This window comes from Giraffa tippelskirchi, chromosome 2 (assembly GCF_054371585.1).
Source record: "Giraffa tippelskirchi isolate mGirTip1 chromosome 2, T2T-mGirTip1v1.2.pri, whole genome shotgun sequence".
NCBI lineage: Eukaryota > Metazoa > Chordata > Mammalia > Artiodactyla > Giraffidae > Giraffa > Giraffa tippelskirchi.
The window spans coordinates 84,247,267-84,274,033 of NC_137276.1; the positions used below are offsets into that span (position 1 = coordinate 84,247,267).

Sequence of the window (26,767 nt, forward strand, 5' to 3'; positions counted from 1 at the left end):
GCGTTGGCAGGGGTTTCTTAACCACTGGACCACCAGGAAAGTCATGGTTAGTGCTATTAAAGTCCCTCTCCATCTGGAGACATTTCTAAGAGGATGGGGCTGAATAGGTAAGACTGAGATGCTCTGGCTATTGTTGTTGTTGTTCAGTCACTAAACCGTGTCCAACTATTTGCAACTCCATGGACTGCAGCATGTCAGACTTCCCTGTCCTCCAATACCTCCCGGAGTTTGCTCAAGTTCATGTCCACTGAGTCGGTGATACTATCTAACTGTCTCATCTATAGCACTGGCTATAAAGGAAGTTAAATCTGCTTCTCTAACCATTGGCTGCCGAGGAAATCTCCTCTCTCGTTTTCCAAGGCTGGTCTCTGGACACAGGATAAGACCTTGACTCATTAGACTTTACTTTGTTCTTGGACCCATTTTACTATAGATCAGGGACCTAGTTCATATGAAGAACCGGTACTGGAGAAAAGATCTAGAGCAGGAGGAAAGGCACCGCCAATGAAATATCAGTGGTGAAAGAAAAAAAAAAGTAAACTTGTTGGACAAAAGAAAGCATACAGAGCAGAGGGTAGAATGGCCACCTGGAGTATAGCTATCTGCCACATTCCTTCTGTTCCTATTAATTAGGCATGGATTTCTAGATAGTGAAAGAGTAGGAGGCAAGGATGATAAATTTAGGAGTCAAAATGGCCACGTGGCCATACACTTGGGTTTTTTAATGTTAATAAGTATTTCCTTGAATATACAGGATCTCATTAAAATCAGTTTGTGTCACAGAGGACTGAAGGACCATGGTGGAACCAATGGACCCAAATAGAGGAACCAATAGAGGAAGAGAGGAACAGGTAAGTTTATGGCTTTTTCTAAGCTCAATAAAAGGGGGTAAAAAGACATGTAATGGTGTTTTGGTTTGTTTTATTCTAGGTGTTATTCATCAGTTCAGTTTCAAGTAGCAGGAGTGTACTCAAACCATGATGATAGGACTTTATTGGTCCTATAACTATACAGTTGTGGATTGCAGGAATGCTTATATCCAGGAACTCAAATCAGATCTTTGGAGATCTATATCTTGCTTCATCCTTAATGTTGACTTGGCTTTGTCTTTATTCTACACTGGCTTCTTGCATGTGGAGAACATGATTTATGCTACAATGGCCAGACTCATACCTCCCTTGTTTGTGGCTTCAGTGTAAAGAGGCTAAATCTCTAGACACTGCAGGTAAAAAACACCTGGCGGAACTCTGATTGGCCAGATCTGAGTCATTGTCCTATTCTTAAGGCTAGAGGGCTAGAGTGGGGGTCAGTCTCACCTAAACTCCTTGGAATGGGTCCTCCATAGACCAGAAGTGCTCTGTTTTCAGAAGGAGGGGGGAAATGAGGACAAACAAAATCATCAGATGTCCATTAGAACTATCTAGCTACTTTGATCAGGATTAGAAAGGGACTGAGACTAGGGGCAGATGCTATCCCCGGACGTAAAGACCAAGCAGTTGGCTAGAACGTTTTGTATCCTGTATAATTCAAGAAACACTCTGAAGTGGTCAGAGTGTAGGAAGCTAAGAAACTCATGAATGCGTTGTTGACTGTATTCTGCTGTGAATCATGGAAACCCACCTATTGGCCTCACCCTTTTCCTAACATGCTTGAATTACCATTCTCCAGCCCAGAGGTTGTGTAGGTTGAGGAACAGGTGATTGTGATGCTTCTCAATGTTTGAGAACTACCGACTTACACTAAGAAATCCAAAACGTAGTATTCAGAAGTTCTCCTTCGGTATCTTGTGGCTTTAAATACACATGTTGAACTTTTTGTTGAAACATGATATACATACAAAAAGTGCACATATTATGAGTGTATAGTTTGGTTAACTTTCACAGGCTGAACGTAACCATGGAACCAGTCTCCAGATGAAGAAGCAAAACATTTCTAGTAGCTAGAAGCACCCCCGTCCCTGTAACCTCTTCTGGTCATGCTTCTCTTGCCAAGGGTGATTACTATCATGACTTTGAATAGAACAAATTTGCTTTTTCCTATTTTTATTATATATATATATATATGCAATTATACAGGGCTTCCCAGGTGGTGCTAGTGGTAAAGAACTTGCCTGCCAATGCAGGCAACGAGAAACTTGGCTTCGATTCCTGGGTCAGGAAGATCCCCTGGAGGAGGGCATGGCAACCCACTCCAGTATTCTTACCTGTAGAATCCCATAGACAGAGGAGCACGGTGGGCTACACTCCATAGGGTCGTACAGAGTCACACACCACTGAAGCAACTTAGCATGCAGCATGCACATTTTATACAGTATATATTCTTAAATGTTTATCTTTTTTTCTTCAATGCTATATATATATATATAGGATTTATCTGTGTTATGTTTATAGTTGTAGTTTGTTCATTCTATATTCTACAACCTGTTACTGCATACTACAATCTGTTACTGCTTATTTATTTGACACACTCTTTAAGGATTCATGGATGTTTCCCATTTGGAGCTTTTAGTGCTGTGAACAATGAATATTCTAATTCATGTCTCTGAGTAAACATACATAAATATTTCTGTTTGGGTTGTATGTAAAAGTGGAAGCTCATGGCTTTAAATATTTTGGACTATTATTAACAAATAAGATTGCCCTTTAAATAAGTTATCTTTGACATTTAATGATAGCAATTAAGGTATTGCATAGCCTTCTTCATATTCTAGGTGTTGTCCATAGCCTGAAGGGTGCTACTCAATATCTATAATCAGAATAAGACAAGGGGGCTGACACTGGTTGCCCAATAAAAAGTCATGATCCCTCGGTCAGATCCTGGGTCTGAGTCAATTCTCAGTCAGAATTCACTGACTGAAGAGGTAGCCAAGTCCTTAGGAGCAGGGATCCTGAAACACCATGGCAAGTTATGCTCTAAGAAAGGATTCTTAGTCATTTCCAAGGGCTGTTGTTGTTCAGTGGCTTAGTTGTGTCCAAATGACTCTTTGCAACCTCATGGACTGCAAAGCACTCCAGGCTTCCCTGTCCTTCACCATCTCCTGGAGTTTGTTCAAACTCATCTCCATTGAGTCGGTGATGCCATTTAACCACCTCATTCTCTGTCGCCCCCTTTTCCTCCTGCCCTCAATCTTTCCCAGCATCAGGGTCTTTTCCATTGACTTGGTGCTTGATTTCCAAGGGAATCTATGGCTATTTTCTTGGAGAAAGGTGAATACTCAGATAATTCAAAGATCACTGAATACAGGTTCTGAGTTGCTATTGACGTTTGGAGACCTGAAGCAAAAAAATGGAGTTCTAGCTAAAGTCTGACTTACAGTGGGTTCCCTGGGCCTGCAGTCCCATCTGGTGGCTATTTTTTCTGTCTTTGAGTAAGTAACTGGGATTGATCCTCTTGGCAGTTGGACTGATCTTCCCATTGGCCATTGGCCTGTGGAATAAGAGTTATCATAGTGGGAAAGGTCAAGAGAAGGCTCTGAAATGGCACCCTTCCCAACTGTCCACTCCCAGCAGGAGAGCAAATCAAAACCAGCATTGCATCCTGAGGATAAGAGTGGGAGTTGGAGGTGGTAAAGATGAATGCCATTGTTAAAAATCTAAAGCAGGGGTCTCCAACTCCCAGGCTGTGGACTGTTAGGAATTGGGCTGCACAGCAGGAAGTGAGCAGAGGGTGAGGGAGCCAAGCTTCATCTGCCACTCCCCATCACTTGTATTACCGCCTGAACCATCCCCTGCCCCACCCCCACTCCACCACATGGAAAAATTGTCTTCCATGAAACCAGTCCCTGGGACCAAAAAGGTTGGTGACCACTAATCTAAAGGATGCAAGGGTGCAGGGGGTGTGGGTGGTCCTGATTATATGTAAGTGCTCAGTCACTGTCTGTCCAACTCTTTGTGATCCCATGGACTGTAGCCCACCAGGCTCCTCTGTTAATGGAATTCTCCAGGCAAGAATACTGGAGTGGGTTGCAATTTCCTTCTCCAAGGGATCTTCCCAACCCATGTCTCCTGCATTGGCAGGTGGATTCTTTACCACTGAGCCACCAGGGAAGCCCATAGACAACATTTATTTACAGTTTTGCCCCAGGGATATGTTAATTCTCCTACCCTCTGTTATATATGGTCTGGATATAGATATGGACCTTCTAAAGTCCTGGAGAATATCACAATGATCCATTACATCAAAGACACTGTGCCATTTAGGCTAATGAGCACGATGTGGCTAATATGCTGGCAGCAGATGGTAGGAAAGAGGGAAGGAGGATTGGGTGTGAAGAGTTTCAGACTGCAGTGCAGGTCTGAGAATGTCCTGACCAGGCTGATGTGGAGCTTCAAGGCAGTGACTGACTGACTGGTGGCCCACATAGGTAGGAAGGGCCCAGCTTTAAAACCGTGGTGTGTGCTGTCATTGGCGGACTGAGGAGAGCATGGCCTTCAGCAGTCAATTTCACAGACCTGGCAGCTGGGGCTGTCAGCTCCCTGCCTTCCTCACAGGAGATTCTCTGTTGAAGGGAACCCTAAGCAGTGAATCTGCATAGTTTTCACCGCAGTCGATATGGACTGTATCTATCACATGGATGCACTTCTCTATCATTTTTCAGGGTGCAGTTCTCCCCTAGTTCCCATAGACCTCTCCCCTGAGGGGAAACTTAGAAGAGGGAGTTTAGTGACATAAACCACAGCCCCTACTGCTGCAGTTGATCTCAGGCCACACAGGCATTTATCTTCCCGCTCCTCTACTATACCCTCTGAAGACTCCATATCCCATGATATCACCTTGGCAGGTGCTGATGGCTTGCTTACCTGGTGGTGCAACTCAAACTTTCATTCCTGGGGTCCCAAATTCTTGGAATCAGACCCTTCTCAGCATGAGGCTGTTGTATAAGTCCATGCACAGTTATAACTGGGAAAAGGAATCCACAGAGGCACCAAGTAAGTCACGTGGTTGTGCATATTTCTCCGCCCCTTCCTCCACGCTGCCACAGTGCAATAGCAGCCTTAGCTCCTCCCACTGCTCAGGTTCACTGGTTCTGGCCAGTATGATGGCAACTGTTCTCTCTTATTGACCTTGGACACAGGAGTCTAGGGTGCCTGTAGCATTCATAGATTATAGTTCAATGATACCATTATGTTCACTAGCAAGAGTGTACTCCCTTTGGGGACCCGGACTCTCCTTCCTCTTTCCTCCATTCACTGTGGTCATATCTGCATTGCAATCTGAAGACCCTCCTGCCTGCTTTGCTTCTTTCTCCCCTCTATTCACAAGCATTTCCTCCAAAATATCCCTTGGTCATCCATCTTGGTGATCTGAACTGCCCCCATAAATCACACTCCTAGTTCTTTCCCAAATAACCATCTGTTTTTCTCAATTCCCCCCACTCCCTCTTGATAGACAGTTTAAACCTGAAGGTTTAACAGATACCTGCCCTATAAACAGGCTTCCTTGGTGGCTCAGACGGTAAAGAATCTATCTGCAATGTGGGAGACCTGGGTTTGATCCCTGGGTTGGGAAGATCCCCTGGAGAAGGAAATGGCTACCCATGCCAGTATTCTTACCTGGAGAATTTCATGGACAAGAAGGGTGGAGGGCTATGGTCCATGGGATTACAAAGAGTCGGACACGACTGAGTGAAAGAATGCATACATACCCTATAAACACAGGTATCTCTGCTCGTCAGTTCACTGTCATTTAACTCTGCAGAGGAGTTACAGGATATGTCAGTGTCTTCCAGAACTTGTACTGGGGAAAGAGAAGTCTATTTTGTCTATCTGCAGAACGGCAAATTCACCTTCAAACTGTTGCTGGGTTACTTTTATCATTGCCTCCCTTTTCCCTCCCATTGGACTTTAGTGGTAGGAACTCTTTTTTTGTCTCCTTTAAACTACAGAACTGCTCATTCAAATGAAACGACATTTCCAGAAGAATAGAATTCCTGATTTAAGTGAGGCCTTTTTGAGTTCACATGGATTTGTGATAAATAAGAGAAAGAGACTCTTGTTCCCAAACCGGCTACTCACTGCTGCCTCAAGCTGTAGATTAATGGAACTGGCCCAGGAAAAAACTTGGTTGGGATTTTCCTTGGTGAGACTTTGTGGCCACCAAGGAGCTTTCCTTGCAAGTAAATAAGTCTGGGTAGGAAAACACCTATATGTGAGGTTCTTATTGCCTCTCCTACAAAAACAAATCCCCTGGCAGTGATAAAATAGAAAAGACTGACTAAAGGTAAACACTTGGACTCTGCATAAAGGCTTTTGGTAATTTTAGGTAAAACGGGCTGGGTCTCTCCCATACCAACTGCTTGTGCTTTGGAAGCTGTAGAATGTGGGCTCCAAATGCATTTGGTCAAACTGCCTGGAAAGTCAAAGGGAGGATTCATTAGCAAGGATGAAATTTACCACCAGACTATGTCTGTCTTTCCAGCCAAACAGACTGAGGCTTATTTCTGGGGGTGCTCAAACACTAAAACAAAATGTTTTGAAACTCCTGTGATATTTTTTTGGTGAGTAGAGTGTCTAAAGGAACTTATGTGGAAGAATCAATATTAACTGTTGCTCCGGAGTTGTCAGGGAATTCATCAAAAAGGTCCCTCTCTATTAGTGACTACTTTTATTCTAAGGATGGGATCCATCATTTTTAACTTAAAACCTTAGTTTGTGAGGTAAAGCAAAATGAAGCATTACCTCTTGGACACTTCACTATAATCTATCTCCAGGGCAGACAGAAGAGATAAATTTCTCACCCAAGATGTATTTAATATCAAAGAAACTTGTCATTTCTCATTGAAAGGTACAAGTTGCCATACTTAATTGAATAAGGCAGTCTTTTAACAATTGCAAGAGAAAACTAAAAATTTAAGCGGCTTTCCTCTTGAAAGACATTAACCAGGTTTAAAATTTTATTTTATTTTATTTATTTGGCTGTGTTGGGTCTTAGTTGTGGCCCGAGGGTCTTAGTTATATCATGTAGGATCTCTCTTTAGGGCACGCAGACTCTCTAGTTGTATTGTGAGGTTTCAGTAGTTGCCTTGTGTGGGCTTAGTTGCTCCATGGCATGTGGGATCTTAGTTCCTTCACTAGGGATCAAACCTGTGTCCCCTGCCTTGCAAGGTGGATTCTTAACCACTGGACTACCACGGAAGTCCCTAACCAGTTTTTTTGTTTTACAGATACAATGTCTACTATCCAGACTGAATTATATTATCATCCCTAACCTGGAGCTCCTGATTCTGCAATCAATAACAGGAAGAGCTTTGACTGGCAATTTAATAGACAATAGTTAGATAATTTTTTAGTAAGGTGGTGGCTACATCTCAGGGATCTTGTCTTTCAGGTTTGTTTTTTTTTTTTTTTGATCGTTTTATCAGGGTGTTCTAAGTTGCTTTTCTAACATTTTCAAATTCTTTCCCCTCCTATGAAACACAAAAATGATGGCAGGTGGGAGGAAATTCACAGAATGAACAATAAAATGTCTCTTGCCTGAAATCATTGCCCCCAAAATAGGAGATGATGATTCAGTAGAAACACAGTGTGCAGTCATTGGGTTGGTGTCCATGTAGTAGTCCAAAAATTGTTTGGCTGTCAGGACATCATGTGATACCTCTAAGTATTTTCTTGGTGGTGTGTTTTTAGAAGGTAAAGAGCTAAAAATTCAGGTTTCTGCTATGAAATGCTAAGCATATGAACATAGGTAGCTATTGCATCTCTGGGGTTCTCTCTGTGGACCTTCTTTCCATGAGCTTCCTGCTTTCTTTTTAGAATCACACTCATTTTACTTATTCTTGACCTTGCTCTCACTTTCCCGCACCATCAAAGGTGATTGGTCCAAATGGACACCTGATTCAAGCTAAGCCAATCAGATACCTTTCCCTGGGAATTTAAACCTGAGGCAAAAGTCTGTTTCTCTTTTAATAGGAACTGTGTATAATATGAGGACTTCCCTGGTGGTTCAATCAGTAAAGAAACTGCCTGCAGTGCAGGAGGCCCAGATTTTATCCCTGGGTCAGGAAGATCCCCTGGAGAAGGGAAAGCAACCCACTCCAGTATTCTCCTGGAGAACTCCATGACAGAGGAGGTCCATGGGGTCACAAAGACTTGCATGATATGTGAAGTCGTGAGGCATAGACAACCACGTGCCACGTGGCTTGAAGAGCAGAAAAAGTTGGTTGCAGAAAGAATAAAGTACATATGCAGAGAGAAGCAGGAGGGTGGGCATGCAGGAGGAGACAGAGAGAGGGAGAGAGAGTCAGAGATGTGAACTTTCTCAGGTTTTATGCAGTATCCTTGCAATTGCTCTCTTTTGCTTAAGAGAACATGACTTTTGGGGCTTTCTAGGTGGCTCAGTGGTAAAGAATCGGCCTGTCAGTGCAGGAAACATGGGTTTGATCTATGGTCCAGGAAGCAGGCTTTGGAGCAACTAAGCCTGTGCACCACAACTATTGAGCCTGTGCTTTAGAGCCCGGGATTGAGCCCACGCTCCACAACTACTAAAGCCTGCACACCCTAGATCCCAGGCTCAGCTACAAGAGCAGCCACCTCAAAGAAAAGCCTGAGCACTGCAATGAAGAGTAGCCCCCACTTGCCACAATTGGAGAAAGCCGGTGAAAAGGAGCAAAGACCCAGAGCAGCCAAAAATAAATAAATAAATAAATAAGAGAGCATAACTTTTTTACCTGCAGCCAAGAGGAGTCTTAACTTTTCCTCCCACTCCTGGCAGGTGTATGATATAGAAAATACGAATTTGGCCAACCACGTAATCCTGGACTCACAGGAAATACTCTGATCCTGCAGGAAACTCTTCTTGCTGCAGGAAAAAAATCTGCCTGCTTTCTGTATTTTCTCCCCACACCAGCCCTCAAAAAGGTTTAGAAAGACTCAACTTGAAGATCAGGACAGACGGAGGTTTGGGGGCTTCCAAGGATTTGGGGGAGGTTAAGGCCCCTAGTCAGATGGCTAGAGTGCCTGGCCATTGTTTGTAACATATTTTTTCTATAAGAGACTATATTCTGAGTTCCAAATCACCAATTTGCAAGACAACTTTAGGACTACAATCCTTAAAAACAAAACAAAACAGGGCCTTTCTATGTCATATTAATTAACAGTGATGATTCACAACCCAGAAAAGGTTCTTTAATACATACAAGCACTCCACTAATCAGGGCTTGATTGTATTAAGTTCCCTCCATCATATTTGACTTTTCATTTATTTAACGAGAGGGAGGAGACAACTAAACTTCAATTTTCTGTGCACTGAATGGCCATTAGATGACAAGGCATTTATGAAATGATACTGTAAGTCAGTGGAGGAAAAATAACTTTAAAGATATCCTCTCTTTTCTTTTTTGAAGAACAGAATTCTGTATGCTCAAGAAGGAGGAAGCAATTAAGACTTTGATTCAGTTAAAAAGTCAAGAGTGAAAAAAAAGTTATGAGAGAAATAAAATTTGAAAGCTGAGAGACACTAAAGGGTTTGAGTTCTGGCTCTTTTGTAACGACTCAATGACTTCTGGCAAGACATAAATTTTTCTGAATCTTTGCTTTCTTGTCTATAAAATAGGAGTTCCAGTAAGCCTTGCCTGCCAATTCTTAGAGTTACTGTGAGATTCATGTGTGATTGTACATGTGAAATTGTTTTGTAGTCTATAGAAATATTATATAAATATTGTTTACTCTTATTATGATAATTGAAATACTAATAACTTTTAATTACTATGGCTAGGTGAAAATGTCTACAGTCATACAGTCAAATTAGGATTCATTTTATGGCAGACACTACATGAGAATAAATTCACCCTCTTATCCAAGATTATCTGCAAATATATATTTTTATTATTTTTATTTATTTACTGTGTCTTTTTTTTTTTTTTTGGCTCAAACCTATGCCCCTTGCATTGGGAACACGGAATCTTAACCACTAGATCACCAGGGACATCCCAAAATATATTTTTTTAAAGAAACTTTTTGCTGATTTTAAGCATGTGTGAGTTGAACCCATGCCCGTAGTGTTGGCTCTCTGGTGGAGCAGCATTTGCCTCCTGGGCCCTCTCTCCACCCTGTCTTGGTTTGGCTGGTCCTCTCGTCGTCTCCTGGGCTCCAAACCACAAGTTGACTTTTCTTGACCAGGCACGAAACTGACCTCATTTGAGCATGGTCAGTCCTGAGACAGAGAGATAATAGGAGAGCTTGTATACTCTTGGCTCCTGTCAACAAGACAAATAAGACAGGGGAAGAGATGTGGCTTGAACAGCTGGTGTAACCAGATCTGGGACTTATTTGGGTAGAGGGAGGAGGTGAATGACATCATCAACCAATAAATGTCCTATTGGGAGGCAAATTCTTCCAAGCTCAGCCTGAAAGACCATGTCTGGTCTTGCACACAGTGGGCACCCCAATTTTTTTCTTCTGTTTTTGTTTGTTTTTTAAACATTGTATGTATGTTTCTTAAATATTGATTTTTATTATTTGACTGCCCCAGGTCCTGGTTGCAGCACATGGGAATTTCAATCTTCATTGTGGTATCTTTATGTGGGATCTAGTTCCCCAACCAGGGATTGAACCTGGGCCCCCTACTTTGAAAGCATGGAGTCTTAGCTGCTGGAGCACCAGGGAAGTCTCTGTTTGTTTTACAATTTAAAAAAATTTTTCCAAATATACATATACTATCATTATATCTATATATAATACACAGTATTATTCATACATTCAAGATATACATATATACAAGCATATATCACATATGTATATGTGATATATGTATATACATACACATATATATGTATAGATGTGTATATATATGAATAATACTGAGCACCTTGAAATTTCCCCCCAAACACTTAATTAGTTCTTTCATCACACCCAAAATAATAATATGGTTTGGGTTTCTAAGGGTGATGATTTGATTTCTACATCATGTGACACATTTACACAGATCTAAGTACATAGAGACATTTATCTATTTTATTTTTACATAGGTTTTTTTTTTTTGATTACTTTATCATCTTATTTTTCATTCATTTTTTCCCCTGTGTTTTTGAACAAAATTGTAATTATGGTACTAGTTAATATTTGATCCTTTTTTTTTTATCAAAAGTTAAATGCTTTTTTCACATTGGTACATTATCTTCATAAATACTACCTCAGATAGCTACCAAAAATTCACTGGATATGTTGAGCCATCACATATACTTTAGCCAATTTCATGTTAATTGTTTAAGAAACTTCTGACTTTCCCCTACTATAAATAATGTTGTATTTGGCAACTAAGCAATAAAGCTGCTAGTTAACCTCTAAAGCTCACTTTATGTTGTTAAGCATTTTCCATTTTTTTGGGAAAATGGAGGCCGAGCCTCCCTGCTTGTGGGATATTAGTTCCCCAACCAGGGATTGAACCCCTGAACCCATGCCCTTGGTAGTGAAAGTGTAGAGTCCTAACCATTAGACTACCAGGGAATTTCCATGTTAAGCATTTCAAAAGTGTATTTTTCTTTTCTAAAAATATATGAATTAACTTTTTCCATTTAAAATTATTTAAAATTATTTTATCCAGTTCAAAATATATATACATATATAATACTAAAGGATAAACAACTCATGCACAGTATCCAAGTAAAGACTGCATCTCAGAAATTCCTTTCTCCTCTGGTCCAACTGCATTGCTGAAGCAACAGATAACACTAAGCAGGAATAGACCCATCCATCATGACCATCATCATCACAATTATCAAAATTATCTTCCTTATGATCACACCAGGGATGCATTTTTTACGAACACTAAAGTGAAACCAGACAGTGAAGCCTGGACCTGGCAAGAGTAAATGCAAAACTGGGTGGCAGCAGAAACATCGTATGTGAAAACTTGCTCTATGCTGAGCACTGTAGTCGATGCTTGGGATGCTCTAAATTAAGAATATACAAGTGCCATGTTGGACTTGCCAAGGAATTGGTGAACTCTTGGCCCCTGTTGAAATAAAGATTAATCTTTTTCGATAGTTTTCTGGATGCTTTATTATTCAAATCCTTATCTATTCAAAGTCCTTGTCTGTTTTTCTCCTCTTCAGTTGCTAATGGTGACTGCTTTGGCAATTTTCTCCATACTAGTTCCGCAAGTTCAGGCAGGTTCTGCCCCCAAGGGTTCCTGGGCCTGAGTCCTTTAACAACTCACCTACCCCATCAAGTTCCTGACCATTCACCTTCGCTGAAATCATTCACTCAGACCAAGTCAGTGATTCAGAGCTGAGGAAATCAGCTTGTGGCTCTCCTGAGGGAAAATGGCAGGCAACAGCCACTGGACTAGGCAACCATGTGTACTGGACGCCCCTGCATGGAGAACATTTTGTTAGGCATGTGCTAAGTCGCTTCAGTCATGTCCAACTCTTTGTGACCCTATGGACTGTAACCTGCCAGGCTCCTCCGTCCGTGGAATTCTCCAGGCAAGAATACTGGAGTGGGTTGCCATTTCTTCCTCCAGGGGATCTTCTTGATCCAGGGCTTGAACCCTAGTCTCTTATGTCACTTGCATTGGCAGGTGGGTTCTTTACCACTAACGCCATCTGGGAAGTCCCTTGTTAGGCATAGGAAAGAGAAAAAAGAAAATGAAGCCCTCTTAGATTTGTCCTTAAAAAATTTGCAATCCTGTTCAGGAGCTGAGTCCATATGCGGTGCCAAAATTGCAGTGAATGCTGAGAGGGTAACTTACAAACTGTTAAGAGTACATCATGTGTGGAATTTCCCTGGTGATCTAGTGACTAAGACTCCATGCTCCCAATGCAGAGGGCCCAGGTTCAATCCCTGGTCAGGGAACTAGGTCCCACAAGCTGCAACTAAGAGCTTACATGCCACAACTAAAGATCCTGCATGCTGCTGCCAAGATCAAAGATCCCAAGTGCCACAACTAAGGCCTGGCATAGACAAATAACTAAATATAAACAAAACAAAACAAAGTAACCCAATGAGTTCTGGGAGAGGAACAGGCAATCATGTGGGGATCATCATTCTCTCACAACAAGGAATTATGACTTTCAGAGAAGCAAATCCATAAGGAAGTGCAAGACGCATCCAGACTTGCAGGTATTTACAATCCAACTGGCAAGGCAAGAGATACTGAGGTAAAAGTTAAGTTCTGTAATCAAATCCTGCTGACCTTCCAAGTCCGATTCCCTGGGATTCTCAGTCCCTTTGCCAGGCTGACAAGTCTGTTGTGGGGCCTAGAACTTTCCCAACAGTGTGAGAACTTCCTTGGTCTAATTGTTCTCCAGTTTGTGTATCGCCCACCTGGCAGCTCTGTGATAGTGCTAATGGTGACCTCCTTCAAGGGGTATTATGCCACATGCTGCGCCTCCCAGGACTGCTGCTGCCAGAGCCCCTGTCCCCGCGGCAGGCCACTGCTGACCCATGCTTCCACAGGAGACCCTCAAACACTCACAGGCAGGATGGCTCAGTCTCTTGTAGGGGTCACTGCTCCTTTCCCTGGGTCCTGGTGTGCACAAGGTTTTGTTTGTGCCTTCCAAGTGTCTCTGGTGGGTATGAAGTTTGCTTTTAAATGCAGTTGAGCCTCTCCTACTGTCTTGTTGCAGCTTCTCCTTTGCCCTTGGATGTGGGGTATCTTTTTTTGGTGGGTTCCAACATTCTCTTGAGAATGGTTGTTCAGCAGTGAGTTGCACTTTTGGTGTTCTAGCAGGAGAAGATGAGCACACGTCTTTCTACTCTGAACTGCCATCTTTTAAAATAAGATGTGTCAAGGGAGTGAAAGAGACAAGATCAACCTGAATTTAGGGGAATGGAGGGAGCTATGGATGCAGGCTTGACAATGGATTGTATGGAGGGCAGTTTTGAGCAGGGTTCAAACAAAGAGATGTGTGTAGTGAAGGATCCGGCCGAATGTGTTTGGGTTGGAGCCTGGCTGGAGTGGATGAGAACATGTTTGTGTAAAAATTTAGGTCAGAAAGCTGTGAAGATGGCAGTTTGTTGGGAGTCCTTGGGTACTAGATTGACAGCTCAGACTTATTCTTGTAGGTGGTAGTTCAAAGCTTGTGAGCCAAGGAATGATGTCATGAAAATGGGAGGCCAGAAATGAGAGACTGGAGGCAGAGAAACCAACTAGGAGGCCACTGAGCAACTTTGGAGATAAGGTCCTGTTGTGGGAGTGGAAAAGGTAAGATGGGCTTGAGGAGTAATGGAAGGAAGAATTGACAGCCCTTGCCATGACTGGATGTGGAGAGAGAGGGAAGAGAGAAGGATGACTCAGGGTAGATTTCAGTAGAAAGAGTGGAAGGGAGGATTTGGAGACAGAATATCAGCTTCAAGAGACCAGTGGAAAGTCTTTGCAAGTGGAAAGATTTACATATCTGCACGAGTGTAGTCTCAATTGATTATCTTATGAAAACCGTGGGGTTTCTCTGTGAGCTAGGCGGGCAGTAGGTATCACAGGAATTTAAAATGACAAAACTTCTGGCTCACAGGAGAGCAGAGTAGGAAAAAGTACTCTGATCTAGGATTATAAACCCTAAGCTAAGTCCCAATTTTTTTTTTTCTTTTCTCCCCCCCCACCCCCATTCATTTCATGTTTTTGGACAAAATACAGCCATACCTTGGAGATATTGCCCACTTGGTTCCAGACCGCTGGAATAAAGTGATTAGCTCAATAAAGTGAGTTGCTTAAATTCTTTTGGTTCCCCCAAGCATATAAAAGGGGCTTCCCAGGCGGTGCTAGTGGTAAAGAACCCATCCGCCAATGCAAGAGATGCAAGAGACATGGGTTCGATCCCTGGGTAGGGAAGATCCCTTGGAGGATGGCATGGGAACCCACTCCAGTATTCTTGCCTAGCGAATCCCATGGACAGAAGAGCCTGGTGGGCTACAGTCCACAGGGTCACAAAGAGTCAGACACGACTGAAGCGACTGAGCACATGTGCACACGTGTTTTAAGTAAAATTTATGTTTTACATTGTACTGTAGTCTGTTTAAGGTGCAATAGCATTATTCTTAAAAAAGACAATGTACATACCTTAATTAAAAGATACTTTATCACTAAAAAATGCTCACCATCATCTGAGCCTTTAGTGAGTCGTAAACATTTTGTAATAGTACCATCAAGGTTCCCTGATCATAGATAACCATTAACTAATACAGTAATTGGAGAAGGAAATGGCAACCTACTCCAGTACTCTTGCCTGGAAAATTCCATGGATGGAGGAGCCTGGTAGGCTACAGTTCATGGGGTCGCAAAGAGTCGGACACGACTGAGCGACTTCACTTTCTTTCTTTCTATAGTTCCATTTGGAGAAGGAAATGGCAACCCCCTCCAGTGTTCTTGCCTGGAGAATCCCATGGCCGGAGGGGCCTGGTGGGCTACCGTCTATGGGGTTGCAAAGAGTCGGACACGACTAAGCAACTAGCTAACACACACACAATATAGTAATAAGGAAAATGTCTGGAATACTGTGAGAATTACCGAACTGTGACAGAGACATGATCTGAGCAAATGCTGTTGCAAAAATGGAGCTGATAGTGTTGCATGATGCAAGGTTGCCACAAACCTTCAATTTGTTAAAAACACAACCAACCAATGCAGTATCTGTGAAGTGCTATAAAGTGAGATATTCCTGTACTTTAAAATTCCCTGGGCCAGTCTCCTTATCTGTAAAACATTTGTCTGTTATCTATTTTATGGGTCTCAGCCTGTAAATCACAGCCATTATTTATTAAATCCTTCAACAGGTAACAGAATTTAAGAACTTCATTTTTTACTTAATCTATAAAATGCCCATTCTTCATTTTTTAAAAAATTCCAAACTTCAGTAGCTTAAAACAATATTCATTTTATTTGTTCATACTTCTACAATCTGAGCTGGACTGGGCTCTGTCCCATTTTGACTTCTGTTGGTCTTGATGCTGATCACTGACTTGTTTGCAGTTGCCTGGTGGGTGGCTGGGTGCTGGATGGCTGGACTCCTCTCTTCCTCCTATCTCAGGGTCTCTTCCTTTCCACCTGGTTTCTCCAGCAAAATAGTTGCACTTCTTCCCCATTGGCTCAGATCTCCCCAAAGTACAAAAGCAGAGACTTTCACACCTCCTTAGAGGTTCAAAGAGGGAACTAGCACAGCTACAAGGCTGCATTTCCAGGTAAAGGCAAGTCACTGGCCCAGTCCAGATTTAAGTGGGAGGGACTCCATAGGGGTGTGACCAACAGAAGGGTGGTCCACTGAAGGGCAGCGGTGTCACAGACTACAGCAATATTATCTCCAATTTGTAAATGAGTAATCTGTGATTTAGGGAGATTAAATTACTTGGCCCACATAGAGAATAGAGATAAGCATGGGAGAACAGATAAAATTTGTACACACTTGTCCCTCAGTATCAGTGTATGTGGGGGGGTTGGTTCCAGAAAGAAGGCCCCCTGAAACCCAAATCCAAGGATGCTCAAGTCCTTTATATAAAAATGGTGCAGTATTTAAATATAACCTACACATATCCTCCAACATACCTTGAATCATCTCCACATTTCTTATAGTATCTAATACAATTAAATGCTATGTAAATAGTTGTCAGTGTGGTGTAAATTCAAGCTGTGCTTTTTGGACCTCTGGATTTTTTTTTTTTTTTTAATCCACCCAGGATGTGGAATCTAAGGGATACAAAAGGGCTGACTAAAATTTGTTTTAATCTAAAAACTTGTGAGGTGGGTACTGTTATTGTTCCTAATTTAGAATGAGGAAAACTCAGGAATAGAAAGTTGAACTACTTTGCCTCAGGTATTTTCCTCTGGAGATTCATTATACACTTGCCTGCTGTCTCTTACAGGACACTACCTGATACATATAAGGTGACTGTAAATGTTGTTTAATCTGAAACTATTGTTTGAAGCACTGAAGCAAATCTCTTCAGCCATCCACTATCATATCTTATAGACTGGGAACTGGGAGTTTTCCCTTTGAGCTCTCACATGATCAGAGCCTTTTCCATTTCAGGCGTCTACTTTGTCCTCCATTATATAGAGCTTGAAGCTTGGCAAGGAATGATAGCATCCTTGCCCACCCAACCTCAACCTTGATTCTCCCTGGCTGATTAACCTCATGGTTCCCTCAGTAATTTCCTTTTTTCTAGCAACCAGGTATTTCTTACAAAGCAAGACCTTCCTTCCTGGGTGAGGACCTTCCTGCAATAGGGCTAGCCCCCAAGTTCCATCCTTTCATTGTCAAGAGGCTTCTCAATTAGTAACCCTTTGGTCCCATTCACTTCCTGTAGTTCCAAAGTTAATTTCCCTATTGTTGCAACTGTGGTGGCTTTTGACAATAGCTTGCAAAGATGCTACTTCCCATGGAGTGACCTGCAGCAGCTTCCCCTCCCCTCTGCTGGTCCTATGGTCAGAGGACTTACCAATGGAAAACAGTTTCAGAGTCTCCTGGAGGAGCCATGCTCTGCTTACCTTTGATAGTGATCTCTCAGGCAGCCTTGCTTTTCCTCAGTCTGTGAGGAGCACACCCTCAGATATAGAAAATGAAGAAGGGGGCTCACATAGGTGGCCTCTGCTCTATTTTGGGCAGTGACAGGGAGCAGCCATTCAGGGAACCTGCTCGGAATACTCCTACGCTTTCCATGGCAAAACTACAGGATGGCCTTGTCTTTCCCATACACTTTTGTCCTTCACAGCAGCTCCAGATTTTAATTTTGACTTTGTTCCACTCTTATAAAAATGTGGAAGCACAATACTTGCACTTTTATTTAACAAAAAGTTATGTAGGCAGGTATGTCTGCAAAGTGCTTTACGTGTATTGTCTCATGCGACTTATTTCATACGCTTATGTTTGAATCCAGTGGAGTGGGGTGGGGTAGGGGTTTTCTGAAGCCGAATTTACCTCGCAGCCACTCTCCCTTTCCCCTCGACGGGAGGGGACAAGGGAAAGAAGGAATTGAGCTGCTTCGGAGGGCCAGGCCGCCTCCTACTTCCCGCAGCTGTCTTGCCAGGCCAGATCTAGAAGCAGGGGGTCTCCATCCCACGCCCAGATCCAGTCAGTGGGAGGGTGGGTGGCTTTTTCCGGGTCACTGGCGCACCCTCTCTACTCCCAGACACCTGTTCCGGTTCCATCCCGGCTCCAGGCTCTCTGGAGGGCGTCAGGGACATTCCAATCCTCCCACGACCCGCGAGGATGTCGCGGGAGAGGGGGGCCCCTTGCTGTCTGTCCCTTTCCAGCACTGAAGATTTGCCCAGTTTTCTTCTCAACCCCTGGTGACCCGAGTCACCCTGGAGAGGAAAAAAGAACTGATAAATGGTTTCAAGGTTGTTTGTTTACAGTGAACTAGTTGGCGAAGTCGCATCCCTAGCGACAGAGGCACTTTCTGGGCACCGTCTGAGCACGAGCAGACAATTGAAAGCCAAACAGTCGAGATGCCTCCTCGCCAGACCAAATATGGTCACATGCAGCCTCCCGTGGAAAGGCTGGCCTCGCTGGTGTCTCCCCGCGCCGGAGCGTACCGGGGCCCGCCCTTAGGCAAAATCACTGATCAGTGCCGCGCTCCCGGCTCCCGGCCTCGGTACCCGGCACGAAGAGAAGGCGCGGCACCCAGGACCCGCCCTTCCTCGGTCTGGGCCCCTCACTCGCGTGCCTTCCGCCGCCCCCAGCCTGGTTTCGGTCCACAAGTCCTTGATTAAACAGGCTCGGGCCACTTTCCCTTTGATCCCGCCCCAAGTCCGTGGTAAACTCAAAGGAATGCAGATCCAGGGTTCCGCGAGAGAGGTCGGCGCGACCAGGAGGAGTGGGTGGGGGGCACCCATCTCCTCTTCCCGTGCAGAGTACCCAGCACGCCCAGGGTTTTCTGGTGCCAGGGTGGAAGGAGGAGGAGGAGGAAGGGGAGGGACGAGAGGGGGCAGGCAGGCTCGGGACTTGGAGGTCATGCATAATTCAACAGCTCGACTTTCGGGCCCGCCTCTTTCCTGGGAGTGGGAGTTTGCTCCAAACTTTGTTTATGGGACAGTCCGGGATCCGCGGCGGCCGCGCTGTCTGCTTCTCCTCCGCCTCTCCACGGAGCACGAGCCCCTGAGGCCAGTTCGGGGGATGTGAGAGCCGAAGCCTCTCGGCTGCCAGACACCGAGTAGGGTCGGGATTTGCCAGCCGGGCCCCAGCTCCAGCCCTGCAAGCTCGGGACGCAGCCGAGCGACCCAGGCCCAACGGCGAGTTCGGGCGGGACGGCGGCCACCGCACGCCCAGACTCAGCTTCGCTGCGCGCCCAGGTAGTGCCCGCTGGCGCGCGCCCGCTCACCCGGCACCACACCGGGGTGCCCGGCTCCTCGGGCTTCCCAAGTGGAGACGTCTTGGAGTTGGCTCGGGTTGAGACTTTGGGGGCGCTGCCTGCCCTGAAAAGTTTCGACCTGTCCTTAGACACCAGCAGTTTCATTAGCCTCTCCAGTGCAGTTAACTCCCAGCAGCCACCCCCTCCCCCTTTCCTGGTAACTTCTTGGCTTCAAGAAAGTTGCATAATTCTGGAGGCCAGGAGAGACCCCTCCCCCATCCGGCTGGTCTTAAGTGCTGGGTGTCTGGGATCCCGAGGCGGACACCTATCTGTCTCTTCTCTCTATTCTCCCCTTCAATTCTCCGACCTTCAATAAGAGGGTAATCTGACCTCCTTTCTCCTAGCAGAAGATGAATCCGGCTTCGGCGCCCCCTCCGCTCCCGCCACCCGGGCAGCAAGTGATCCACGTCACTCAAGACCTAGACACGGACCTCGAAGCCCTCTTCAACTCGGTGATGAACCCCAAGCCCAGCTCGTGGCGGAAGAAGATTCTGCCCGAATCGTTCTTCAAGGAGCCTGACTCTGGCTCGCACTCGCGCCAGTCGAGCACCGACTCGTCCGGCGGCCACCCGGGGCCCCGACTGGCCGGCGGCGCCCAGCACGTCCGCTCGCACTCGTCGCCCGCGTCCCTGCAGCTGGGCACGGGCGCGGGCGCCGCGGTCAGCCCCGCGCAGCAGCACGCACATCTCCGTCAGCAGTCCTACGACGTGACCGACGAGCTGCCGCTGCCCCCGGGGTGGGAGATGACCTTTACGGCCACTGGTCAGAGGTACTTCCTCAAGTAAGTCAGCCTGGAGCAAGAGGGGGACACAGAGTCACAATACCCAGGCCGCACGCGCTTGTTTTTGTGCGTGTTCGTGACCGTGCGTGCGTACGTGCGTGTGTGTGTGCGTGATAATGTGTGTCCTTGCACGGCTTTTTCCCAGAAATCTGGGAGGCTGGAAGTGGGAGTTAGTTTTAGGGTGTTGGGATTGTAAGGGATCAGAAGCTGGGTCTGGTAGAGTTCTTCCAGGATCCGGGAAGTCGCACGATTTTCAGGACAGGGAAATTCTTCGAGGTAGAAGAAAAAAAGTACTTGGGCAGAATTCTTGTGAAACACATGGATGACTATGCGTTGAGTCTAGAGTACTGATACTGGAGTACTTGGACTTCTGGACCCAAACTCTTAACTCCCTTTCAGGCCCACTCTAAGTCAGGTAACTCCTAGCCTGGTGCACTGCGATGTGACATCAAGATAGTTCTAGAACAGATCTGAGGCCTGGGGAGAAGAGAGGAACTTTTGTTACTGTAGGTGGTCTGCTGCCTCTCCATTCTTGGAAAAAGCAATCTGGATAAGGGAACGCTGACTTAGGCCTTACAGCTCCCAGTTGGGTGACGTAATGACCATACAGCACCCCCCAGTGATGTAATTAGGAACTGCGTGGTGAGTAGTTGTGGGCTGGACAAATCAATTGTGTGGAAATTGGGTCAGGAGTTTTATTGTGTTGCACTCGGTAACCTAGAATATCATAGATCGGGAGCTGCTTTGTCGTATTTCCCGACAAGTTGTTCTGGCTTTTCGATGTAGTGAATTTTACATTCAAGTGGAATTAGACTGTGTAGAAAAATGTATTCACAGGCGTAAAGAAGGTTGCTTCCATTTTGGTACCCTAAAATAATTATATTCTGGAGGAGAAGCCAAGCTGGAACTTGAAACATAACCGGTGAGGTCATGGAGGGTCAGGCCATCAATGGCCTGGATAGAAGTCCTGCCAACTGGAGCACTTGGTTCAGGATTGCCTGCACTGGCTGGCTGTTGACTGCCATGGAGGAAAATTCCTCTTCTGAGAACTTGCCTTAGACTTTATTTTAAAGCCTATATATATATATATATATAAAATAGAGTTGCCTTAGTTTCCAAGTTGTTATGTGCAATTTTAATAAGATAATATTTGATACTTTGATTGCTATGAGAGGACCTGATAACAAATACACAGTGATAGATGGAGGCTTATAATAGCCAACCATTTGACTCATACTGGTAGCCAATTATTTCTTCTCCATCCCAAAGCTGTTGACATCTTGTGCAAGAAGGAGTTCTTTGTTGTTGGTGGGGTTGATGTAGCGCAGAGAAGCCCTTGTCCAAAACAGACTTGATGATCATTTTAGTCCACAACTGGTCTTCTGGTTATTGAGTGATAGTGTGGACACATACTGAGTGCTTTGATCTAAATAGTTGGTGGAATTCAAGTATGTGATATAATAGCATGACATTTTTCTAAGTGTGATGATATTGTTCTAAAGGATGGCATTAGTTTATATACTACGTGTATGTGTAAAGTCATTTCCGACTCTTTGCAACCCTATGGACCGCAGCCTGCCAGATTTCCTCTGTCCATGGGATTCTCCAGGCAAGAATTCGGGAGTGGGCTGCCATGCCCTCCTTCAGGATATCTTCTCGACCTAGGGATTGAACCGGCAAATCTTGTGTCTCGTGAATTGGCAGGCAAGTTCTTTACCATTAGCTCTAGCCCTTATATACTATATAAAGGTCTGAAGCAGCATATTGTGTTGCTTACTTAGGTAAATGCAGTTTTGAATATGTTATTGTGACTTTTGTAGAAATGAACTTAGTAGTACATACAAACAGAAAAAGAACCAATATTTTACAATAATTTTGGAAGTTATTTTTGGTCCCAAATGGTTTTTGAACTATGTTTATATATATACATACACAAATATATATGATATGCGATCAGTATAACTGGTTGCTAAAAATATGAAATAAGAGCTAGTCTTGCCTAATGTCTGAGGAAAGCTAGGGGAAAAGATCCCTAAACAAAAGCAAAACAAAAGAATTCTCTTTTATATACATTTTGAATGATTGGAGTAGCTCAAAAATATGTTTGTGAAAAGTGGAAATTAGCCTTGGGTTTAGAAAAAATTGGTCTGCTACATCTGCCTTATCCCCCCAACTAAAGCCACTCCTTGGCTTCCTGAGTGGCTCAATGATGAAGAACCCGCCTGCAATCCAGGAGATGAGGCAGGAACCATGGGTTTAATTCCTGGGTGGGAAAGAAAGATCCCCTGGAGGAGGAAATGGCAACCCACTCCAGTATTCTTGCCTGGGAAAACCCATGGATAGCCCATAGGGTCGCAAAAGAGTTGGGCACAACTTAGCAACTAAACAACAACAAAAAGCCACTCCTCAGTCCAAAGCTGGGTGAATCTCCTTTGGACAGTCAGTGATGACAACAACTGGAAAAACATGTAGGTAATAGGCCTGTAGACTTGAGCTGATAACAATCCTTGAAAATTGTTGGCCAAGTAGCTAAGGGAATTTGAGAAATTAAGTCACCTTCAGTAGCTAAGGGAATTTAAGAAATTGAATCACTGTGATCATTGTCTTTTGAGATAAAGAACTCTTCCAAGAGTTCTCTGAATTTCTTTTGGAGCTTTGTTAAAGTTGGAATAAGGTAAATGTTATATGTTATATTTTCTTTCATCAAGCAGTGTATCTTGGTGGATTTAAGTAGAAGCTTGGAAAATGATGGCAGCTGACCCTGGATTAATTTTCATAAAATCTACTCATGACTTTACACCATCATCTGTGAAATGGGGCTCGCAGTAGAATCGTATTCTTGATGCTGTCAGGAGTAGAGGGCTTTATAAATCAGAAATCAAATTACTTCATAATTGACAAGGTCATTTTTTAGGGGAAGGTTAAAAAATTGAGGCCAGGGAAGGGTAAGTTATGTGATTATTTATTGGTGGACTGGCCCTCTAATCTGTTGCCTTTACTTCAGGAGCAATTTTCCCTTTTCCATGCCCCACTTAATCCCCATGTCACTTCCCCAGTTGAACAGTGAGCTATGGGGAATGTAAAGCCTGGACATCTAAGAAGCTTTCAACAGTTTTTGTCATTTTCTCAGGTAAGATTGTTCTTATGTATACAACGTAATCACTTTCTGACACCTGTTCAAGGACACCTTTTCTCAGTGTTCAAACCTTCCCTGTGATGTTAGGGTACCTTTTAACTGTGAGGAGGATGGAACTAGCCATGTTAAAATGCATGGCCTCTGAAGATGACTGCATTATTTCTACTGTTCTCTACAGCTCATAAATCAGGTTGGGGTGTGTAGGTGTTGGGCTCTCCACAACAGGGTTTGAACACTGATCACACTAAAATTTTAAAAAAATGTCTGGTTATAAATGGAGTACATGTTTGGTGTATCTAGACCAGAAAATAGAGAATTATAAAGAAGAAAATGATCTAGCTTCAGTAGAACTTTCCATTCTTACAGAAAAATTGTATTTGAATAACATATTCTATAAGAGAATATATCCCTACTCTTAAATATAATTCCAACTGTAACATTTGCTGCCACTCCTAATTTTTAGTAATAATTTTAGTCTTTAGCCTTTTCTGTAATGTGTGGTAGAAATTTATTTTTGTCAAAATGATCTATGCAGTTGGTTAACAAACCCAATAGTACAGAAGGACTTGGTTTTCTTCACTTTCTCACGCCTCAGGGAGGCAACTTTTAAATTTTTTAAAAACTGTTTCTGTATTTAATTCTTAGATTGTTACCTTCTTAACCCTTTAAGTAATATGCTTTTACCACTATTGTTATCAATATTTAACTCCTAATAAGAAAGTGAGAAATGTAGCTCCTTAAAATGTTTCTTTTTTCCTTTCCCAAGTTTGATATTTACATTATTTTGAATTTGTCTGTTAGGTCACTTTTGTTATTTTCTGGAAACTTTTGATAGTATTTCTTGACTCCCCATTTTGTAAGTCAATGAGGTTTGGGGGGCTGGCAATTCTACAGTTTGCTTTTTGTCAGTGACACCTTAACATTCCAAAGCTCTGAATCCATGACTAATAAAGATTTTGTGCTTTGTCCCCCAACTGACTGTATTTGTAAATTCTTCTTGAAGTTGAAAAACCGGAGGCAACATTTAACATAATTTACTGCCTTGTGTATTAGCTTGGGTCTTAGACTTGCACACTGGGTCTGGTGTCAGGACTCCTGGGACACTCTGGAGGATATATCCAGCAACAAAGTCAAATGGATTCTTTCTTTTCACTCTTCATCAATTGTTTAAATTTGTGTCACCTTTTAGTTTCTTCATATTTAGACCTTGACTTTCTTAAAGATTTTTTTCTTAGTATTTCTAATTGCCTTTTTATACATTTATATGTTATTTGCCTTTATTATGATCTCAAAATTTTCTAGGCTCTCAGTCCCCTTGGTTGTCAGGTTCCTTTTCCTTAAGCTTTTATGTCTAGATTCCTTCATCTTTGTGTCCCATTCTGGTTTCTCTCTAGACCTACAACAGGGCTGTCATCTTAGGACTTCTATTTCTTTCCATGGCTAGAAAAGCTGAAGTACAAACTTCAGTAACTTCTTAAGGGATGTTTGTTGGAGGTAAAATTTTCAATTTCTTTTCAGTTAGGAAAGATTTTGTTTAAAATTTACTTTTCTCAAAAAAGAACTGACTCTGGCTGGTTTTCTCTGTTTACCTTTGGATGACTGGATAATGTAGTTGTTTTCATGAAGAGCCTTTTGTCAGTCAAAAAAAATTCTTTGCTGCCTTAGTTTCTTTGTCTGTAAAATAAGGATCATAATACCTATTTCATGGTATTTTGGAAGATGAGATAACATACCTGAAGTGTCTGGTACATAGTCGAATTTCAGTACGAGTTCATTCTTGCCTCCCCACATGCATACTCAGTCTACCTGGCCAAAATCAGATGTAGAGCCTTTGGTAGTAGGGTAAACTAATTTTGGCTCTCAATTAAAGTTTGGTGCTGAATGACAGCCTGGATCTGGAATTGCAAGCTGGTTTTTAAAGTTGAAAATAAGAACTGACAGTCAATCTTCGTGTTAAAAAAAACCTAAATAGGGATGCCCACCATGGGACGTGGTGGCTTTTTGCTGCAGCATCTTGGGCAAAGGGTATCCAATCACTTCTGAGGAAAGTCTACTTTCTGATTTTTGTAATTTGGCTTGTGGCTGCTTGTTTTGTGTGTGGGCTGGGGTTAGAAGGGGAGTGGGATTGAGAAGTGGGAAGAGATGAGAAGGGGAGGTAACTGACATGTGTTGATTATCTGTTCTATGCCAGAGGAGGCGGGGAGCTGAATCAGTGCTTCTCAGGGAGATCAGAAGCACCCATGGAGCCCACTCCTGACACAGGTGTGTGGAAACTTTATTCATAACCCTAGGTGCTTTTCACACCTTCTTTCTTTTAACCCTCACAGTGACCTGTGAACAGGTGCATATTATTATACCATTTTACTGTTGAGGAAACTGAGGCACGATAAGGTTGAGTAAATGGCCCAGGGTCACATAATAGGCAAGTGGAAGAGATGGGATTAGAATGTTGTGATTCTCAAACCTGTCCTCCTACCCTTGAACTGTGCTGCCTCATGCCAATTACGTGCCCATAATTAGGCCCTGTAATTAGGTATCCTTGGTGACCAGATAACTTTGGAGTGGTAGGTGGAGCATTAGGTTTGCTTCCAGACTCAGTCTGGGCAATCAGATTTGGAGCTCTCATAGTTGGAGAGAGAGCAAGAGAGAGAGATGATAAAGCAAATCAACCAGAAATGGATAGTCTATCGACAATGACTATATTTTCTCATTGAGATTTTCACCATTCATGAATCCATATCATTTTTCAGGGAACACAGATGTGACATGGAGGGAGGATAACCTAGTTTGTGCCAGGAGTGGATGTGTTCCTGATGAAATTTAGTTAGGTAATGTGAGTAAAGTAGCTTAAAGGAGAAAAGGTTATTTCTCTTTGTCTTTATAATTGAAGAGATTGATTAGAAATAAATTGCTTAAAGGGTTGAGTGATCTTAATTTTTGTTTGTTGACAAATTGAGTTAAGACAGGTGGGAATTATACCTTTATCATCCTTGTCTTTCCTTTCCTCCCTCCTGTGGTTAGGAAATATCTAACCACAGGAGAGGGTGATGGAAGTAAAAGAACCCACCAATCCAGAGTATAATTTTATTAAAAAGTGTGATTTGGAAGACAGAGGATTGAAGTAATAAACTTATTGTTGAAGGGCAAGTTCTGAGGGGATGGCCCTTCCACTGGGGGACCGTAAATGTTTTAGTGCATTGAAATATCAGCACAGCAGTTTTCCAAAGTGTATTCCTTGGAACCCTAGTCCACTCAGATGCTTTGTAAACAAAATGTTCACAAAGACCAATAGATTTGAGATATGTTGCATGCTCTATCCCTCTCTTGGAATTTCACAATATGCATTAATGACTCCAGAGTCACTTATTACAAAACTTGTTCATTTTTAAACCAATATTTCACAAGCATATTTAATATTTGAACATTTTATTCCAACTGTCATCTCTTACCATCCACCCAGGAATGTTTCGTAGACTTTGGGAAGCCTTTTTGTGACCTTCACTGTTATTTCTCTAGTTGAGAGTTTCATATTTAAATCAAGTTCTAGTTTTTCTTTTCAGTGTGCTTTGTGTA

The 26,767-nt window shown here is 43.2% G+C and overlaps 1 protein-coding gene across 3 annotated transcripts in view; it reads left to right on the forward strand.

Annotated features, from left to right (window-relative positions):
• The first annotated feature begins 18,742 nt into the window (after positions 1 to 18,742).
• Positions 18,743 to 26,767, forward strand: part of WWTR1 (WW domain containing transcription regulator 1) — a 144,065-nt gene continuing 136,040 nt past the window's right edge. Inside the window, exons 1-2 of one of the 3 annotated variants that reach the window (XM_081569472.1) lie at positions 18,743 to 19,218; positions 19,625 to 20,058. In XM_081569472.1, the coding sequence (XP_081425598.1) occupies positions 19,628 to 20,058 (431 nt within the window). In that variant the 5' untranslated portion in view covers positions 18,743 to 19,218; positions 19,625 to 19,627. Of the gene's footprint in view, positions 19,219 to 19,621; positions 20,059 to 26,767 lie in introns of all 3 variants that reach the window. The other 2 variants (XM_081569473.1, XM_081569471.1) reach the window with 2 other exon arrangements.